General features: G+C 45.9%; 1 protein-coding gene across 4 annotated transcripts; it reads left to right on the forward strand.

Annotated features, from left to right (window-relative positions):
* Positions 1–436: 436 nt before the first annotated feature.
* On the forward strand, positions 437–20,278 carry LOC147603621 (uncharacterized). Of its 4 annotated transcripts, none has more exons than XM_086796398.1 (4): positions 437–918; positions 1,170–3,770; positions 19,588–19,640; positions 19,762–20,278. In XM_086796398.1, exons 2-4 carry the CDS (start codon positions 1,374–1,376, stop codon positions 19,907–19,909), a joined length of 2,598 nt encoding a protein of 865 aa, XP_086652524.1. In that variant the 5' UTR covers positions 437–918; positions 1,170–1,373; the 3' UTR covers positions 19,910–20,278. The 4 variants fall into 4 exon arrangements, with proteins under 4 accessions (XP_086652524.1, XP_086652525.1, XP_086652526.1 ...); XM_086796399.1 differs by having other exon boundaries at positions 535–918; positions 1,077–3,770; XM_086796400.1 differs by having other exon boundaries at positions 537–918; positions 1,080–3,770.
* Positions 20,279–20,850: the final 572 nt, after the last annotated feature.

Raw genomic sequence — 20,850 nt, forward strand, 5'->3', positions numbered from 1 at the left:
GTTATGTAAATATGTAAATTAATGTGAGTATGTGTTAATTGTACACAATGATATAATTAGTGAACCAATCTCTGATAAATGAGAATGGTAACAAGCATTCTTCTTAACCAGTCTCACAACCTTATGACTACAAAATGGAGAAAATTTTTTATAGATAAAAATGAGAATCTTGTAGATAGGAACCCATCTCAAATTAATGAGGTATAATATATATTCGCAACACACATTTTTCATAGCTGATCACGAACTTATGACTACAAAATTTAACAAAGGTTTTTGTAAAAGTTTTATAGAAAAAACAATTTAACTAAATGATCGAAATTTAGCAGATTTGTTAAAAATGCGAGTTAAAAAAAACCCGTGAAAATGAGTTTTTAAAAAACCCTAAAAATATGAAACCGTTCTTCTAAATTTAGCGGATTTTGAGCAACTTTTTTCTAGGCGAACCGTTAGCCGGCAAATGCGAACAGTTAGCCGGGCACGGGCAAAGGGGCAGTGTGGAACTTTTTAGCAGGTCCCCCACAAGCCTCGCAAAAGGGTGCGTCCCTCAAAGGGGACGGGGAACGGTTCAAAAGAGTGGGGCAAAAAGTCCCACCTCCTTGCCAGCAAAACCCTGAGCGAGATGGCTATGGCCCTTGCGAGCTCGCGGTGATGGCCATGGTGATGAAGATTCCGCAGCAGAATTAGCCTCACAGACATCATTTTCTGACACAGAGCTCTCTGCAAAGAAGATCGTCTCCTATCCTTGGCCGTCCGTCAAGTTGAACAGTTCTCGTTTTCTCCGCTCGTGGCCCCTCCGCTTTGCGATTCCATCATCGTCCTTTTCGCAAGGTTTTCCTGATTCTTTAGGGTCTCCGTCTCCACCAGGTCTACCCGCCCGCCCGCTCGCTCGCCGTGAATCCAAGCGAAAATTCTCAGGTATTTATTCATCAAAATTAGGATTTCTTGCACAGTGTCTTTCCTGTGAATTTCTTCAACAGGACGAGCATGGTCGATGTGAAGCACATAATTAGGGTCTTCTTTCTCTGCGTAGTGAGGCACACGAAGTGACGTTTGCATTTTCATCTACTGTGCAGCAGCACCTGCTGTTGCAATCTCTGTGTTAACTGCATCTCACATGTTGTCAGCTGTACCTGACACAGCCTATATCTCTTTCTACATCTTGTCAGTTGTACCTGACACAACCTATATCGAGCAAGTTTGGAAGAACCAAACCAGCACATTTCGTGCATGTGCAGCGGACATGGAAAAACTGGTCTCTATGTTCTACTGGATTCTGGATCCTGACTGAAGTCTCCACGTAGAGTATGATTTTTCTGGAAAAGAGATGATTTCTCAGACTTACACAGGAATTTTTGGTTTTCTACCCTTTAATGGAAGGAGGTATGGCCAAAGATTCCAAAAACGTTCAGCTTCCTTCATTGCAATTTTCTGATGCAGACAACAGGGGAGCTTGCTGGCAGCGAACTGTGAAGAGGAAATACGGTGATGCATTACATGACTGGCTTCAAGGAAGTACCCTTGGAAAGACAGAAGCTCAGAAAGGCAGCCTCTCTTGTGAAATGTCACGAGGTACCATGCCAGGTAGTAGCCATGGCCAGAAAGCATCTTGCAGCTCAACAATGATGCCATTGAAGAGTGTCAGTACTATACTTGAAGAAGAAAAACTTGATAAAGGTTGCCCCCGACTTTTTGATTCTTCAGATTTGCATGTGTTTCCACAGGATCCATGCTTAATGGCAGAGAATGAACGTTTTAGGTTACAGGGTTTTATGGATGATGCATCACTACCTGATTCTGCATGGTCTTGCAACGTTCAAACTGGTAACAGGAATGCTTTCTCCAAAAAGAGGGTTCATGTGGGAATGAGTTCACAAACATCCGTTGGAGTAGATCGAGTGGAGGGTAGTGCTACTCAGATTGAGGTAAAAATGTTGAAGGAAGCACTCAAGTCCGAGAGAGTCACTCTTCATAAGCTTTACATGGAACTGGAAGAAGAGAGGTGTGCATCCACAACAGCTGCGAATGAAGCCATGGCTATGATCACACGGCTTCAGGAAGAAAAGGCAGCAGTTTTGATGGAAGCCCGCCGGTATAGACGTGCAGCAGAAGAGAGAGAGACTCATAACCAGGAAGCCATTACTATTCTAAAAGAGGTACTTTTGAATAAGGAGGATGACTTGCTGGCTTTACAGGATCACATAGAGGCTTACAGGGAGATGTTTATGAGGATAGAATCTGGACAGGGAAGTGGTCAAAGTAGCTATCTGGAAGAAGACAGAGAGAAAGAACAGGTACTATTTCTGGAAGGCCAGGAAACAACCTCCTCTTCATATAAGGGTTTGAAGCATATAGGATATCATTGGCAGAATCAAATCGTCAAAACTGGGACCAGCATGCTGGATACAGATGATGGGCATCAACAGTTGGAGTGCCGGGATAAATTGCTGGGTTTAAAGTGCAGCAATCAGCCTGCACATGATGGTGTAAGGATGAACTTAGCAGGGTATTTTGATGATTTTCAAGGTGTCTATGATGGAAAGCATTATGAAGGGGCATCAGAAGAGGACTATGATATAGGAGAGAGGGCGCTAGAAAATCCTCCAAAGCAAAATCACTGTTTTCCTGACGACACATTTTGGGAAAGGCAGAGGTTCCAGGAAGCTGAAGCGGGAAATTCGGTTTCTGCCAATATGCAGTGTGAGGATATAGCAAACGATAAGTACTCTCAGGAGCACAAGGAGCACAATTTGGAAGATGTGAGCATGTCAATTCTGGCTCGTGTACATCGTCTTGAGGAGCGGTTTGAGTATCTTAGACATAACCAAGATCTTGAGTATCAAAGGCTTAATGTGGCTTCTCAAAATGATGCAGTGGTCACAGATGACTTGGAACCGGAGGAAATAACAAGACCTGGGTGTCAGTCAGCTCCTGAAGCTTTGTATAACAGACAACGGCAGTATTGCCTGAAAATTGAGGAAAGATTGAAGTGTTCATCTTCTGAGAGGTTCATGGAGGATTCTCTAAATGGAAACCGCAGAGAATCAGAGGAAGATTTGAAGTGTTTATCTTTTGAGAGGGTCAGAAAGGATTGTGAAGATGGGAACCAGAAAGAATGTTCCTCTGCATCTGATGGAGAAATTGGTTTGGAAAGCAAAGGGTTTAAATCCAGTGGGTACAGGATGGATATGCACAAAGCCATTGATAGACAACAAACTTCCTTCACAGAGATTGCAGATGATGCAGGTGAAGGTGTACACGATGTGTATGAAGTGCAGTATGAAACCAAGAGGTCTTTTGTGCCTCATTCTGATTGGGTTGGCCAAACAGAGCATGGAAGATACAAGAGTGGAACTGGAAACATAGATGTTTTGATGCTCAACACATTGCAGGGGTCTGAAAAAGAATCAGTGGAGGGAGCTATGTCAGTGCCCAGCAAACATGCACCACTGTTAGATGAGCCTGAAGGTTGTGATGCAGATATAGATGATAAATTGTCAGTTGAAATCAGCTCATTAGATGTTAAAGGTGTCCGTACAAATGTGGCAGATGAAGATGTACGTGAGCTTAAAATAAGACTACAGGCTCTTGAAGGTGAAAGGGGTTTTATGAAGCAGGCAATAGATTCTTTGAGAAAAGAGAACATGGAGTTGAAACTACTGCAAGAAATAGCCCAGCAACTACGGGAGCTGAAGGGAGATGTCAGGAGAACAGAAAAAGTGGAAGGATCAGGGCAGCAGGATCAGTTTCCTTTTTCCTCCTTTTTCAAGGTGACGAGGGACTTTCTGATTTTTTGTTTATTTTCAAAAACTGGATTGTCATTTTTTCTGCTGTTTTTGAAAGTGGCAACTTAGTTTATGCAAGTGGAAGTGGTCTAGCATGGTGGAGCTCCCGCAACTTAGTGTGTCCCAGTGTTGTCCTTCTGACTTATCTGGTTCTGCTTGCTGCCCTTCCATGCTGGAGCTCCCTGCGACTGCCCACTATTCTCCCACTGTCACATGGAAGCTCTGGGAGTCTTCTTTCAGCCGTACACACCATCCAGGAACATGCTGATGCAAAAATGCATGCAGAAGAGAGAGAGGAGAAAGAGAGAGAGCTGAGTATTCAGTATATTCATAATGCACAAATAGGTACAAGTGTCCTTGCAGCCATAGGCTGCCTTTTGGAAAAGGTAGAATACCTAATCTAATCCTACTCTATGACTAATCTTATGATCCAGCCAAACAAGGGGCTGAATCTGAAAACGATGAGCAAAAATGCCTTTTGTAGGCTTGGGAATAACCACATGGACTGGTCGACTGCTGGTCGGCCAGGTCCAGGACAATAAATCACTTCATATACTGCAATCAACTGGTCCCTCTACTCTAAGAAACTGGCCGACAGCAAACCCAAGGTCCTCCATCAGATATCCCTTGCCAAATCAGCAAAACGCTACTCAAACATCAGATTTTGCTCTGTTTTTATCTTGTTGCCTCTTCAGGACTAGCTTTGAGGAATGCCCGTGCATGTCTTGCACATGACATCTCCCTCTGCTAAAATTGGTGACGGGATTCCAATATGTTTCTTGAATGACTGTCATCATCCCATTCTATTCCCAGAGTCCCTCTGTCATCCTTCCTACTTTGGCAACCTTTTCACTGAACACCCGGCCCAGTCTCCAATCCACTCTGATGAAGATCTATGCATCTGTTCCATCCAGTCCCCGTTCGGTTCCTGTTCTGTCCTTGAACACTGTCTTTGGTCTTCTTTCCTGAGAAATGAGTTTGGCACTCTCACTCCACTCCTTGGAGGATCAACGTCCCCTGGAACCATTGCCTGAAAGCCTTTCTCTTGGACCGTCTTGTGCCTAATACATCAGTTAGGCGCAAGATTAGGGACCAGCTTTCCATGTACAGGTCATTTCATGGCTCCTATGGTTGTCATGATGCACAAATCGACCACTCCAAAGTTGGTGCCGCCCTATGGTGAGAGGACTTTGGTTCGGATGGATCGGAGCTACAGCAGTTGGCCATTCGCATACTTAGCCAGGCCGTCAACTCCTCTTGCTTGGAGAAACTTTGGAGCACCTACAGCCACATTGCCTCTAGGAAGAGGAACCGACTCGGGGTAGAGCATGCCAATGACCTTGTCTTCGTCAGCGTGTACTTGCGATTGCTTCGCAAGAGCGTGACCAAGAAGGCAGATCCCTTCACCGAGTGGAAGATGAGTCTGTCAGAATACGCAGCAGAGATGATGACCAAATTTGGGAACACAAGAGCAAACGCAATGCAGAAAAACAGCACGAGAGAGAGAGAGAGAGAGATAGAGGCGTGTAACTCTGCTCTATATACACAACGAAGATCTCGAATACAAGACAAAAATGGCAAGGGGCTGTGGGGCCATTTTTTATGGCCCCCATACAGCAGTCGGCCAGCTAAATGACAGTCGACAGGGGCATGTCCACCTGATGGATGGAGCAACATTCCGACTGGATGGTGAAGGTGATGGTGTGCATGATGCCGATCGGCCTGATCCACCGCATGCTCCATCGTTGCGGCTTGAATTCCTCTCCCCATCGTTGCGGGATCCACGGCCACTCGTGGTGTCCTTCTTGCCGCTTCGACTGTCTCGTAGACGGCAACCTTGTCGAGAAGTTCTCATCTCTTTTCGGGCGTGACATTCGTGCAAAACCGCACCTCATGCCCACTCTCATGCAAGAGGTGGGCTCGCACTTTGTCGGCACCACCCGTTTGCCGGTATGGGCAAAGCTTGCATGCCCATGGCCGAGAACCGCCTCCATGAGTGGATGGAGTGTAGTTAACCTCCTTCCACCATGTCCATCCCGTCGTCCTTCTACGGGAAGCCCCGGCACGTGAGGAGGATGCCATGGTTGAAGATGGCTTGAGAGAGGGAGAGAGGCTTGAGGGGGAGAGACTAGAGACTAGAGTGCTTGTGTGAGAGGTTGAAAGTTGCAAGAGGCTTGAGGGAGAGAGACTAGATAGTAGAGAGTAGAGACTAGAGTGCTTGTGTGAGGCTTGGAAGTTGGAAGAGGCTTGAGGGAGAGAGACTAGAGTGCTTGTGTGTGTGTGGCTTGCCGCTTGAAGCTTGAGCAATGAGCAAAGAGACTTGAACTTCCTTGAAGGCTTGAAGGTGTGTGTGTGTGTTTGTGTTTGTGCTTATATAGATAGGCAAGAGAGAGAGGCAAGGGCCAAGGGCCAAGGCAAGAGGGCCACTATGGCCCTTGTGACTATGGGCCAAAATGGCCCAAAACGCCCCCAAGCGGCCTCCCCCAAAGGGCAAAAAACGGTCAGAAAAGTGACCGTTAGAATGCGCAACGGTTAGCTGCCGTCCCCCATAGGAACCATCCCCCACACCGTCCCTGCTCGGAGCTGTCCGGGTCTCCCTGTCCCTTGTGAGGGACACCTCCAGGGGGGACGTCCGTCCGTCCCCGTTTCTGCCACGTCCCGGGATGGCGTCCCCATGTCCCATCCTTCCGTCCCGTGCGTCCCCTGTGACTATGGTTAAAACAGATCATCAGAGTTTACGACACTTTCTCACATAGCCTAAACTCTTAGAAAAGCATCTAAGGTGGGCAAATTTCTTGTCCATGTTTCATTTTCAGATTTTATATACTCCAGGCAAGAATAATTTGGTGGCGGATGCTTTGTCACACATGCCTCAAGCGCATGCAGTGACTACTGCCAATCATCAAGACTTGTCAGGGATGCGGGATATGTATTCTGTGGACATAGATTTTCAGATATTTGGGTACTGCTGTCCCATCTTATTCGATTCGAGATGGTTTTCTGATGATGCAAAACCGTATGTGTGGTCCAAGAATTGCGCCAAAAGGTTATGGAAGAGTGTCATGCTCCTCCATATGCCGGTCATCGTGGTATTCTGGCTAACACATAGGCTTTGGAAAAATATTTCTTTTGGCCAGCTATACGTAGGGATATTGAAGCTTATGTTCGTGAGTGCCTAGTGTGTCAGAAAGTCAAGTTTGACAGACACAACACACCTGGTTTACTTCAGCCCTTACCCATTCCACAGGAACCATGGGAAAGCATTGCCATCGATTTCATTATGGATTTGCCGAGATCGGCACATGGTAATGATGCAATATGGACTATCATTGATCGTTTTAGCAAACATGCACATTTTATTCATGTGAGGAAACCACAAGCCAGAGCACATGGCAAAGTTGTTTTTGGCTCAGATTTTCGAACATCATGGCATGCACAAATCTATTGTGGGGGATAGAGATCCTTGGACCACTAGTTTATTTTGGTTGGCATTGTTTGATAATATGGGCATAAAGCTGAGTTTTTCATCAGCTTATCATCCTCAAACGGATGGTGAGAGTGAAATTACCAATTCAGCTGTACTTGATTTGCTCAAGTGCTATGTATATGAGCAGAAGTCAGATTGGGAAAAGTATTTGCCATTGGTTGAGTTTGCATACAATAACGCTGTGCATTTTTCAACTAATAAGGCTCCGTTTGAGATAGTCTATAGCAAGGTGGTTCTTCCACCTATCTTACGAACAAAAGATGAAATCTTTGCAGCCGATGAGTATGCCCAAGATTTGGATATTGTGTTTGCACAGGTTCGGACAGCCATAGAAAGGTCTTAGGCTAAGTAGAAAAAGGCAGCTGACAAGCACAGGGGAGAGCTTATTTTCAAGGAAGGTGATTGGTTTGAGGAAGCACGTCTTCGGAAGTGGCCAGGTAAAGAAGGCCAGTTTCCTAAGCTTTCAAACATGTATTATGGGCCATAGAAGATAAATGAAGTGGCTTATGGATCGGTATTGCCCGATCACTGGAAAATACATAATGCATTTCATGTCAACTTGCTGAGGCTATATGTGGGACCATCTCCTATGAAACCAGTTTTGGAAGATCCACCAAGGGTGGATGAACGTGAGGAGGTATTGCAACATGAGTAGATAGTTTTTCATATGAGCATAAGCATGCAGGTGGCAAGCTAGTACGCAAGTATCTTGTGAAGTTTACAAACCATTCGGCTATGGGTGCAAAATGGATGGACGAGGAGTATTTTGAGGATTATTTGGAGCTTCTGGGAAAATGTCACAAACTTTCTCAGAGCTTCTGTTTTATTGTTCATATGTGGCACATGGAGCTTGACATGACATACATGTTTGGATGGTAGAGCCTGACATGGTGTGTCTATATGGCATATGGAGCCTAACATGACAGTACATGTATGGCTCATGGAGCCTGGCATGATAGTACATGTATGGCTTGTGAGACCTGACATGGTGTACATATATGGCTCATGGAGCTTGACATGATGTGATTCCCTGGGACTAGCTATCCTGGAGATCTTATGTATTTATGTTCTGGGAAGGTTCCGGAAGGATCATGAGCCTTGGACATTTTAATTGATACAACTGAGCATATGAGTGTTTCTTCCAGTCTAGTTGCACTCATGTTGTGCATGACTTCGATTTTATATTTTGATGACTTGTTTTGTTTGCCTAGACAATGCCTGAGATTACTGCCTGTGTTGTCCATGGGCTAGGGACGCCTAGGCACCCTGTGGACATGTATGTGCACACCTGTTTGGGATTGACGAGTTGGTTTGGTTCATGGATTGAACTCTATTTGTGCATGTATTTATACACTTTCTGAGATATTATGGTATTCTAGTGCCATTGGATCCTGGTACCCTTGAGAATACATTGGGCAATACTCTGGATGTGTCAGGATGAGATGCATGTATGATCAGGTACTTTACCATGTTCATGATGTATCACTGAATGTGGCTCCTGCAGGGATGGCCGTAAGTAGAGTGTGTAAAGCATCAAGAAGGACATATGTGGGAAGTGCTTCGTGGATGTATAGTTTAGATGCATTTGATGGAGAGAAACAATTAGGGTTTCACTTGTGTGGGAGACATACACAGAGAAACAAGGGAGAGAGAGAGAGAGAGTTGTGGGGATAAGTCAACTCATGAGGTATGAATGTGTGACTCCCCTATCACACATGTATATTGCACTAGTACACATAGTGCACTTAGTACATTAAAAGTACTAAGTGTACTATGTACTATAACTTATGGGCTTGTACACACTATAAGGGTGGGCATAACGCCTTTACCCCAACAACCTCCCACTTAAAGGCAAAGTGCCCTTAAGTAAAGGAAAAGAAAAAATCAGCATGTACATGATAATATACAAGGCCATATCAAGGCTGAAAACTGGCCTCATCCAATGCCCATCAAGTGTCTGCAATGAGCAAACCGCTCCGGAGGCAAACTCTTTGTCAACAGATCAGCCGGGTTGTCATCCGTATGAATCTTAACAAGCTGAATTTGCTTGTTCTCTATCACCTCTCTGATGAAGTGATACTTCACATCCACATGCTTCGTCTTTGCATGAAAGACAGGGTTCTTTGCCAACTGAATGGCACTCTGACTGTCACAATGCAACAATGGAATATCCCCTGTATAACCCAAATCAACCACTAACCGAGATAGCCATAATGCCTCCTTGCAAGCCTCTGTGGCTGCAATATACTCGGCCTCTGTAGTAGATAAGGCTGTGCACTTCTGCATCCTGGATATCCATGACACATCACCTCCTGTGAATGTAAATACATAACCGGTAGTAGACTTCCGGTTATCTGGATGACCGGCATAATCCGAATCCATGTAACCATGCACTAATGCATCTTGTTTGCCAAAACATATGCACATATCCTGTGTGCCCTTCAGGTATCTCATGACACCTTTCACTGCTTCCCAATGCTTCTTGCCAGGGTTGGCCATGTATCTAGAAACCACTCCCACTGCAAATGCAATGTCCGGCCTAGTAGCAACCATGGCATACATGAGACTGCCACAAGCTGAAGCATACGGAATCTTGGCCATATCAGCCCTGTCTCTATCCGACCGTGGGCTGTCCATAGCACTGAGTTTCACATATGGAGGCAAAGGAGTACTAGTCTTCTTCCCCCCGTCCATATTGAACCTCTGCAAGACTTTGCCAATGTATTCCTTCTGAGACAAATACAACACATGCTGATTTCTGTCCCGAAGTATCCGCATACCCAAAATGTGATTTGCATCACCCAAATCCTTCATATCAAAGGTTTCATGCAGCCTCTTCTTCAAGGAATCCATCTCTTTACGAGATTTCCCGGCAATCAACATATCATCAACATACAAGATGAGGATCAATAGACTGCCATCCAAAGCTTTCTTGGTGTACAAGCAGTGATCTATGTCACTTCTCCTGAAATTCTGAGATTTCATGAATGTATCAAATTTATGATACCATTCCCTTGGTGCCTGTTTGAGCCCATAAAGACTCTTTTTCAGCTTGCATACAAGCTTCTCCTTTCCACTCACTGCATAACCCTCTGGCTGCTGCATATATATCTCCTCATGGAGATCACCGTGAAGAAAAGCAGTCTTCACATCCATCTGAATCAAGTCCAGATCATCATGCGCAACCAAAGCTAACACAGCTCTAAGTGTGGTCATTTTGACCACTGGAGAGAAGATCTCCTCAAAGTCCACACCATATTCCTGCTTGAAGCCCTTAGCCACTAACCTGGCTTTGTATCTTGGCTTAGCATCTGATGCAACTTTGAGCCTGTATACCCACTTGCATGGCAAAACCTTCTTGCCTGCAGGCAAATGCACCAACTTCCATGTTCCATTTTTGTGCAGAGAATCCATCTCTGATTTCATGGCACGCCCCCAAAGAGCCTTGTCTGCCCTCTGTAAAGCCTCCTTATAACATGAGGGCTCCCCACAGTCAGTGAGCATCAAGTAGTCAACCCCTGGAACAAACCTGTCAGGGGCTCTGGAGGGTCTTGTGGACCTCCGTACCCAATGACCATCATTTGCAGGTTGCTGTCCAGCCTGCATATCACCCATTGGTGGCTCCTGTTCCATGCCATAAGGCTGAAAAATCATGCCCGGTATATCCTCTAACTGTGGTATATCCATAGGGATATCTTCTGCCATCTCTGGCTGTCCATTTGGACCATTTTCAGCACCATTTAAGGGCTGGTTTTCTTGCTGTAATGGCTGATTTACAGCCCTTTGTTGTTGTCCATGATGTCCATCATCATCAAAGATGACTCTGCCAGGCTCCTGTTGCCTTGCAGGCTCCTTATACATGCATGTTTCATCAAAAATGACATCATTGCTGCGTATGATCTTTCTATTCATGGGATCCCAAAGTCTATACCCCATTTCACCTCTGTCACCATATCCTAGGAATATGCATTTGTGAGACTTAGGATCAAGTTTGGTGCGCATTTCCCTGCGTATGTGCACGTACGCAACGCAACCAAACACTCTCAAGTGCTTGTATGACGGAGGCTTCCCTGTCCATACTTCTTCTGGCACTTTCCCACCAAGCCTCGTGTTAGGTGACCTGTTTATAAGGTGAACGGCTGTCATAACAGCTTCAGCCCAAAAACCATGAGGTAATGCAGCATGTGACAACATAGAACGGACCTTCTCCTGTATGGTCCTGTTCATCCTCTCTGCTGTCCCGTTTTGTGGAGGATCATAAGGAGTAGAGAGCTCCCTCTTGATGCCTTTAGCATCACAAAAGTCCTGAAACTGTTTGGACATATACTCTCCACCATTGTCGGAACGCAAAGCTTTCAGTGTTTTGCCAGTTTGATTCTCAACAAGAGCAACAAACTTCTGAAACACTGAGAATGTATCACTCTTCAAACGAAGAGGATAGACCCACACCTTGCGTGTGGCATCATCAATAAAAGACACAAAGTATTTTGCCCCTCCCAAAGAAAGCTGAGGCATCTCACATACATCTGTATGCACAAGCTCTAACTGAGCATCTTTCTGTCCAAGAGCTTTCTTGTGGGGGCACTGTAGTTGCCTACCATATATACAATGCTCACAAAACTGAAAACTTGAAAACTTTAGAGAAGGCAAGTAACCCAAACGAGACAATTGCTCCATTCCTTTGACACTCATGTGTCCCAACCGGCTATGCCACATAGAGATTTCCGGCAGCTCGGTTGCATTTACATTAGCATGGTGACAAACACCTGCATGCATAAAGTAAAGAGTGTCCATTTTAGAGCCTCTGGCAACAACCAGTGAGCCCTTACTAATTTTCCACTTTCCACTACCAAATGTGGTAACATAATCAGCATCATCAAGCTGTCCAGTAGAAAGTAGATTCTTCTTGATCTCAGGCACATGCCTGACATCATGGAGCATAAGCTGTGAGCCATCTGAAAATACAAGCCTCACATCACCTCTGCCAAGAATCTTGCATGCATGGTTATCACCCAAATAAACCACTCCTTCATTGCCAGCAGTATACCTGACAAACAAGTCTCTGCAACCTGTGACATGAAAGGAGGCACCTGAATCAATGATCCATGAGTGCATACCATGACCACCTGTAAGAAGTGAATGGGCATCAAGTGAAGAAGTAAATAGGACCTCATCCTCACTGCCACCTGCATGTGACACATTGATTTCTTCAATCTTGACTCCACTTTTGCCCTTTGGCTTTACATCTTTGGCTTCATCCTTGTCTTTGTCTTTGCCTTTTCCCTTTTCTTTTTGATCATTTTTCCATTTGTAGCATTGCTTTTTAATGTGTCCCTTCTTGCCACAATAATGGCATTCCAAATCCTTTTTGGAGCGAGACTTGCTCCTTCCCCTTTCTTGGCTTTTCCCCCTTTGCTGGGATCTCCCACGTGCATTCATTGCATTGGACTTTCCAACAGAGTTGTTTTTCCTGTTCATCTCTTCTTGAAGAAGAGCACCCTCAACATCTACATATGACAGCATAGCATGCGAATTGCTAGTGGCTGTCCTGAATGTGTCCCAACTCTCTGGCAAAGTGCATAACAAAAAAGTGGCTTTGAACTCATCGTCCATTGCCAACTTTTGATTAATGACCTGGCTGACAATACCATTAAACTCATTTAGATGGGCTGTCATAGATGCCCCTTCCTTCATCTGAAGACCTATGAGTTTCTTCAACCAATACACTTTGCTTGAGGCACTTTGTTGGGCATACAAGTCCTGCAATCTCTGCCACATTCCCCAAGCTGTCTTCTCTTCACGAATGCTGAAAAGTAATGAGTCTGACGCAGACAACATGATAGTAGATCTTGCCAGCTCATCCATATCTTCCCACTCTTCAGCAGTAAGAGAAGCGGGCATCACACCCCTTTCTTTGATAGGCTTGTGTTGCTTTTTCTGAAGCAACACATTGTAGCACTGGGTTTGCCAAATATCATAATTCTGCGAGCCTTCAAGCTTCTTGATGTGAAGCAATGAAGAGCTCTCACCTGTGGTTGCCATAGCAAAATGCAACCTGTAAATGCCTGACTCCCTGCAAAAATGTGCAAACACTGCACCAAAAGCACACAAAGTGCTCACAGTTTTGCTCCCAAGCTTTATCTCCCACTGCGGAAGCAAGAATGCAACTTTTCTCCCACTTTATGTGATGAAAACACCAAAATCTGGTTGCTGCAGATTTTGGACAGCACCTTAAATGTGCTCTTTTGCCCTTCCAAAGTACTGTACAGCAGTACTAAGTGCTCACCAATGATGTACCAAACCTGTACCGGCAAGTTCAGCAGCTGAAATTGAACCTTTTGGTCACTCAAAATAGTGTACAGCCATGCCAAAACATGCACAAAGCTGTGCCAAATCTGTACCAGCAGGTACAGTAGCAATAAATGCTCTCCTGGCTGTCCAAATGAGTGAAAATCAGACTTTTACAGTCCTGTACACTGCATACAACAGTCCCGAACAGAAATTGGGCAAAAGCCCCTTGACTGCAAGCTGATTTCTGAGGATTCAAGGCATAAATGTCTTGCCTGCTGCTTTGCCAAGCTCAACAAGCATACGAACTTGAAAAGCCCCTTGATTTAAGATCAATTTCTGATCATACATGGTACATTGACGCACATGAAGGCATCCAGAGTGTTCACGATGCTTCCCCCTGGCCACATATACATCCAATACATGAAAGCCCCTTGATTTACAGGCACATTGAGTGCTTGTAAGGCATCAACACATTATCCACAGCATCAAATGCGATTGCCTGCATGCAAATCAACCCAATCGGCACAAAAGCCCCTTGATTTGCACTGCAAATTGCTGCAATTTGCTGCAATTTTGCCCAAATGTGCGATTTTTCACATCATACAGCATGTATGAGTGCTTAATTGCACAATTACATCAAAAGCCCCAAATTTCGACATCCAATTTCCTGTAAATTGATCCTGATTTGACCAATTTCCTGCAAATTTATCCTGATTGTGACCAATGTCACCAAATTTTGCCAATTTTGCTCAAAAATTGAGCAATTGGGCACCTGTACCTGCTCAATGTTGATTGTACTTGCTCAATTGCAAATCCCAAAAAAAAATTGAAGCAGAATACCTTGTAATTTTCTGATTTTTCTCTGATTTGCAGGCAGGGGGGGGGGCGCTTCTTGCTGATGTTGATGCTGACCGGATACACTGCTACAGCTTGAGGATCCCTGCTCGAAGGTGTTGAATCTTCTCTCTCCTGCTGTGTATTGGGCTGGAAGTCGTAGGCGGGAAGGACATCAATGACGGCAGCTTGTCCAGTGCTGCTGCGTTGACTGGGTGGCTACGTCTGCCCACGCAATGAAGATGCTGCTGCACTGGAACTCCCGCTGGAACTCCACGCGCGTGTGCTGCTTGCTTTGCAGCCGCCTTCGCCTGCTGTGCGCTTCGCTCGCCTAGCGCCAGTTTACATGACGGGCTCCGCCCAACGCGTTGTGAGCCGTAAACTAGTCGACGACTAATGCCCAGCGACCTTCGCTTACGTTTCGCCTAGCGCCACTCGCCTAGGTGTGCGCTTATGTTCGCTCCACGCTTGACGCCACGCTAGACTGCTGTAGGCGCCTGGCTGCTGTGATTCAGCACAGAAGTGGCTTCCGCCACCTTCTCCTTACGCCCACCTATCTACTACAGCTGCGTGCTGGTCGCTTCTTCTGGCCTCTTCACACACAGGCTGCGCCCAACCTGCTGGTCGCTTCTAGCTTGACTGGAGACTCTGAAGACAACAAGGACCAGGGAAGAATCTGCTTGCACCGAATGGCTCTGATACCAGTTGATGGAGAGAAACAGTTAGGGTTTCACTTGTGTGGGAGACATACACAGAGAAACAAGGGAGAGAGAGAGAGAGAGAGAGTTGTGGGGATAAGTCAACTCATGAGGTATGAGTGTGTGACTCCCCTATCACACATGTATATTGCACTAGTACACATAGTGCACTTAGTACATTAAAAGTACTAAGTGTACTATGTACTATAACTTATGGGCTTGTACACACTATAAGGGTGGGCATAACGCCTTTACCCCAACAGCATTGAGTGCTCTCATATGCTCATGTTGTACCATCAGTCATGGGTCCTGCGGGATATTCATGGGTGTAAGGCTTGCGAGCAACCCTAAGACTATTATATTGGAGTGGGTAGAGCATCTTCAGGAGCATATTGTTTGCAAATGTATATGTGTCATGCATATGTTTATCATATGTAGAATGATGCATGGTTTTGTTTTTGGCTAATACAGGTTATGTGTTTCCACTTGGTTTCAGGTTCTGAAGGAACAAGCAAGAGTTGTTTCACTTCGACGTGACAGTGTGACCTATATTGTTCAAGATGATTGTTTCATCACCCAGATGCACTGGAGGAGCATTGCTTTGGTCATATGGGGAATCTTTTGGATGCTTACTGTGTTATTGAGTGCAATCGAGGACGCTTGCTATTTCTCAAGAGGGGGGTATGTTACGACCCTGTGTTTTTCCCTCTGGACAACAAGCAGGTGGGCACGGGCACGGGCACGGGCAAGTGTGAACATGCATCAAGTTTGGCGCATCGCCTCTTTAAAAAGAGCGAAGGGTGGTGGATTGGAGGAGGTCGCCATGTGGAGTCGCTGACTACTATGCACAAAGGCTACAGCACCAGGTGGGCTACTGCCACCGCCAGCTGCTGCTGCTACCGCCGCTGGGTGTTACTGCTGCTGCTGCTGCTGCTACCGCCGCTGGGTACTGCTGCCACCTTTGTCGAGTGCTGCTGCCGGAAGCTGTTGCTGCGGGGCGCTGACAGGGTGCTAATGCGCATGGCCTACAGCAGGGCGCTACTGCGCCTGGGCTTCAGGCAAGTGTTGTCATGCATGGGCTTCAGGCAGGCGCTGCTGCGCGTAGGCTACAACCAGGTATGGCTGCGCATACGGACTGCATCCAATCGGGCAGCAAGGCAGGTGACTAGGTGGTTGAGCATGGGCTACTACCAGTAAAAAAAAGCGACCAGGCGACTATATCTATGGGCTACCGTCAGTCGGGCAGCCAGGGAAGTTTCAGGTAGAGGCTGCATGTGTGGAAGACCAAGTGGCTGCGCATGTGGGCTGCAACTAGCAACAGGAGCTAGGCAGATGCAGGCAGGTTGCATGTGTGGAAGCAGCCAGCAGAGACATCTCAAGACGACTGTTGGGTTGGACAACACGATTCTCTCTCTCTCTTGGAAGAAGGCGAGGTGAAAAAGGTGCCGAGGGGCTAGCAGCCAAGTACTTTTTCATTTTGTTGGGATGACAGAGGATACCCCATACAGGTACACCGATTTTGTCTCATAGGCCGAGTTCGGTCTTTTGGAAGACATTAATAAAATCTTTCTCTCTCTCTCTCTCTCTCTCTCTCTCTCTTCGCCAAGTAGGTTTTGTTTACGAGATTAGGATGCAGAGGATCAAGTTAAGATGCACAGGATGATGTTCTTGGAAGAGGTGTGTTGCTCTTCATCTTGGACTTATGTGTATTCAGGGTTTGCTTGACACGTCTATCTTTCTCTCTCTAGGTGTTTGGCACCGTGATTGGATGGTGTATATGTGGAATTATGTGTCATGGAAACAGGACATTGGTCTTTCGAGAAGAAACAGGACTTTAGTATCGAGGACACAGGCCTATGGTTTATGGATATAGGTCTATGGTTTCTCGGATACAGGTCTTTGGTTTCGTGAGGAAAGCATGTCTTTGGATTGATGTGAACAGGTTATAGTTTTCTCGAGGTTACATGCAGGCTGTGACTGTAGGAAGGACATATGCTTTGGTACAGCCCTACTACTGTTTGGGAAAGGGTTCGTGGGATCCATGGTTGAGATGGAGAAGACCTTTTCAAGCAGGGAGGTGTCGTACAGGTGTGCCTTCTCAATAGAATGCTTTGCTGTACTAAGCGAGAGTTCTTATTGGGAAAAGTCCTGGGTGAAAAGCTTAAAGGGATCCTATTGATGGAGGATTCTACAAGTTGTACTTTGTACTCAAATTTGATCAAGTAAAGAAATACCGCAAGGGGCACCACTGCGTTTTGGGGCCAATCAGTGTCCTCGTACTATTTGCAGGAGCACTCTAGCTCTCCTTGTTTGTTTCCTTTTCCAGGTCCCTATGGGTGTTGAAGTGTTTTGTGTGCAAGTGTTTGTTTCACCGCCCGTCAGATTTCTGAAGGCTGGTTTCACTGGCCGACTGTTTACAGCCCTAAGAAGCTGCTAGTCAAGGCATCGGGAGGCAGGGAAGTGCTGGCCGATTTGTGGGAGAGATATCCTCTATTGATCGGAGACCATCTGGCTTGTGAACTGCCGCTGGTCGATATCCCTTGTGGCTTGTGAGAGCTGGTCGACTTGCTCTGTGAGCCAGATAGGAGGAAGATGAAGATGCAGGGCTGTCCTGGGCTGATGTGGGAATGCTATGGGCTGTCCATGGTTGTCCTACATGTGCTTAATGCCGGGAATGCTCTCTGGTGGTGAAGATTGACATCAAAATTCAGCATATGTTTATTTTTGTTTTCATACTGTAGTGGAAGAAATAGGTGCTAGCCAGTGTAGAATCCTTGGGCACTTGGAAGCAGACTCCTTTTTGGTAATCCAACAATATGGGGGGGCCGGGGGGGGGGGGGGGGGGGGGGGGGGTTCAGCCCATCTTTTGGCCCCTAGTTGGTGTCAGAGCTGACATCTTTCTTTTATCTAGCATGCTTATGTGTTTATTCAGTTTTCATGATTGATAAGATTTCCATGCTATAGCTGCCCTTCCGTTACAGCATCCCCGGCAGCTGCCTTCTGGTGGGACATGAGTGAGTTCTCGTAGACTTCGGACCTACTTCGAGTCTGCGTGATTTTTCACCACTTTTTTACCGCCACCCTCGAGTGGTCTTCTCCTTCCCTCTTAGCGTCGCCCCTGGCAGTGTGCGGGACTACGAGATGGTGTCCTCCACTATTCACTCTCAGGAAGTCGCTCTCTCTCACCATATTGGAGACGGGGGCGTCATTGATATTGTCACCCATAGCTGGCCCTTGGCACGCATGGGGCTAGGAGGGTCATGGGTGGGCCTGGCTTTCATAACCGGAGAGGGGTCCTTTGTCAGGAGCTGCAGAGAGCCATAGTTGGCAGCTCAGTAGACATTCTTTTCCTTTAGGAACACCACCTTTCAGCAGGACTTACCCATAAATGCGGGAAAGTCTTTCGTGGACGGAATCACACCTTCTGGTCGCCCGCTTTTGGTCCAGAGGGGAACCAGGGGGTGTGTGTGCATCTGAGTAAGTGATGAGCAGTTGCTCCCTTCAGTTGTGGACCATTGTCCAGGGCAGATCCAGGGAGGATTGGGAAAGACTGTGTGGGTCTCTTCAATATTTATGCCCCCAATAGGGGGGAGGGATGGATGGAGTTGTGGATACAGTTGCTGCATGAGCTTCCTCTGGCAGATTTCTTAGGAGGGGACTTCAACGGGCTAGAGGACCCAGAGGACACACAGGGAGGAGGATTAGGCAATATTTCTGGGGCCGAGTACTCTGCATGCGAGTAGTTGATACACACCATGAGGCGCCAGAATCCGTTGCACCCGCTGGAGTTTGGTCGCATCCATGGGAGCCTTTGCTTTTCTGGATCCAACAGGAGGATGCATGGACTGAGCCTTTTCTGCAAATAGACAGATTCTATGTGGATGATTGGGCTTGTAGCTGCAGCGGCATGATTGGCATTATTGCAGGCACCACTCTCTCAGATCATGTCCATGTTCTCTCTCATAGGGATGGCGCAGTCACCTGGCATTACAAGCCTCCTGTATGGCTCCACACCCCCCCGCTCCCGATCCCCCCGCCCCCCTCTGTTGCGCCTGCCAAAAAAAAATAAAAAAATCCACCCCACCCCCAAGTTATATGAGGTAGTCTCCCTCCAAGAGCGGCCAGCCATGGAGGGAAGCACCTTCCTCAACTATTCTCTTCACCTCTATTGAGGGCTCTGAGCATGTACATTTAGTCTCTGGATGCTTGATTTTTAACTAATGGAAGAAGCTTTTTTTTCGGGGGGGGGGGGGGGGGGGGGGGGGGGGGGGGGGATAAAACCTTAGGCCTACGAACAGCCAAAAGGCCTGCTTCATTTGACTAATTATCTTAAGTCGTCGTGTGTCAGTGCTGTAAAGATGCACCATTCTTTGTATAACCATCAGCTCCCCCATCCCTGTTATGAATCAATTCAGATATCTGTAGACCTTGCTTGGTGTGTAGGTGAGCTGTCTATTCTTGATTCTAAACACTGTTCTGTTCCATGTTTCAGGGCTTATTTTCATTCACTGGTATTCAGAGCTTTGCTAATATCGAGGAGAGCAGGTAATACATGCCAGTTGGTTTTACTTATTGCTGTCATGAACTCACGTATTTTTATGCTGTTTTGACCTCACTCTAGGTCTTCTTCACAGGAGAAGAGCTGATAGTTGTTCTGCTCTCACAGGTTTTTCTGCCCATTTCGGGAAAACTCAAAAACCAGTTTTAGTAAGCAGGAGCAAGGTGGTCTATTCCACCTACTGAATAAGTCCTCTGAAACTCAGAGGAGTGTATGCGTGACAAGAGAGCGTAAAGTGCATCTTAGCAACACATGAAACTGCATGATTGACAAGGAGGCCTTTGCTGCAGATGCCTATTTTAAATTCATAGAAAATCCTTTTTACACATGTATTTTACAGCCATTTGATTTCTTTGGGCTTGCAGAGATTTTGTTGGTCCTTTCTTCAAGAGTAGGTTAATTTTAGCATTTTGTTGCTTTTAGTAGTGTACAGAGGACAAGGTTACCCATGGCTTTGGATGAACTTGAACTGCTTTCTGGTCTTGAGGTGAGGAGACTCTGAAGCCCATCGTTTAACTCATGCTCTCAGGTGAAAAAAAGCAGTGGGCTACATTGATGATGGTGACATATGTAGTTAAACTTTACCAATGCAAAATTTGAGCATTCCTCTTATGCATTGAACAAAGTGGTGCATCTTGATTCTTTATGCATGAGTGATGACCTTGGGCTAGATAGTTCAACTCTAAAGAGGCTGAGTTTGAGGTCCCAAACTATATACAGTTATTGCATTTTCATGTTTACCTTGGATGATAAGGCTTTTTTTGTTTTGCTCAACTAATGTTACGGCCTGAATGCCGCGGGGAAGTTGGCAATTTTGCTGAGTGTTCCTTTCAGAACTGGTTGCTTGAAGCTTCGTTGTTCTTAACAAAGCGACCACTGGCCGCTGCTTCACATTTACACTTGGTGTGAAAATTTCATGCCATATATTTATATATTCTTTTAGAATTTTATAAAAGGTCAACTAAGATTGACACTGGCAATGACACAAAGCTTGCCCATGTATAAGGACACTCACTGGAGCTAGTTAAGCAGTTGTTTGATTTCTTTCACTAACAAATAGCTGGTTATTTATTACTGCACTGCTATCCACCAACACATTGTAATGTTGCTACCTTGGTCATATGGATTTAGAAGAGAGGAGGCTCCACTCAAAGTGTAGAGAGGAGTGATTGGGATTGCAAGAAAATTGTGGAAATG

This window comes from Cibotium barometz, chromosome 63 (assembly GCF_041138505.1).
Source record: "Cibotium barometz isolate CiBa-2024 chromosome 63, ASM4113850v1, whole genome shotgun sequence".
In the NCBI taxonomy this organism is placed as follows: domain Eukaryota; kingdom Viridiplantae; phylum Streptophyta; class Polypodiopsida; order Cyatheales; family Cibotiaceae; genus Cibotium; species Cibotium barometz.

Coding starts and splice junctions, on each gene's coding strand:
- LOC147603621 (XM_086796398.1), top strand. CDS start 1,374: ATGGAAGGAGGTATGGCCAAAGATTCCAAAAACGTTCAGCTTCCTTCA. Junction 3,771..19,587: donor CTTTTTCCTCCTTTTTCAAG/GTGACGAGGGAC, acceptor TCCATGTTTCAG/GGCTTATTTTCATTCACTGG. Junction 19,641..19,761: donor GCTAATATCGAGGAGAGCAG/GTAATACATGCC, acceptor CTGCTCTCACAG/GTTTTTCTGCCCATTTCGGG.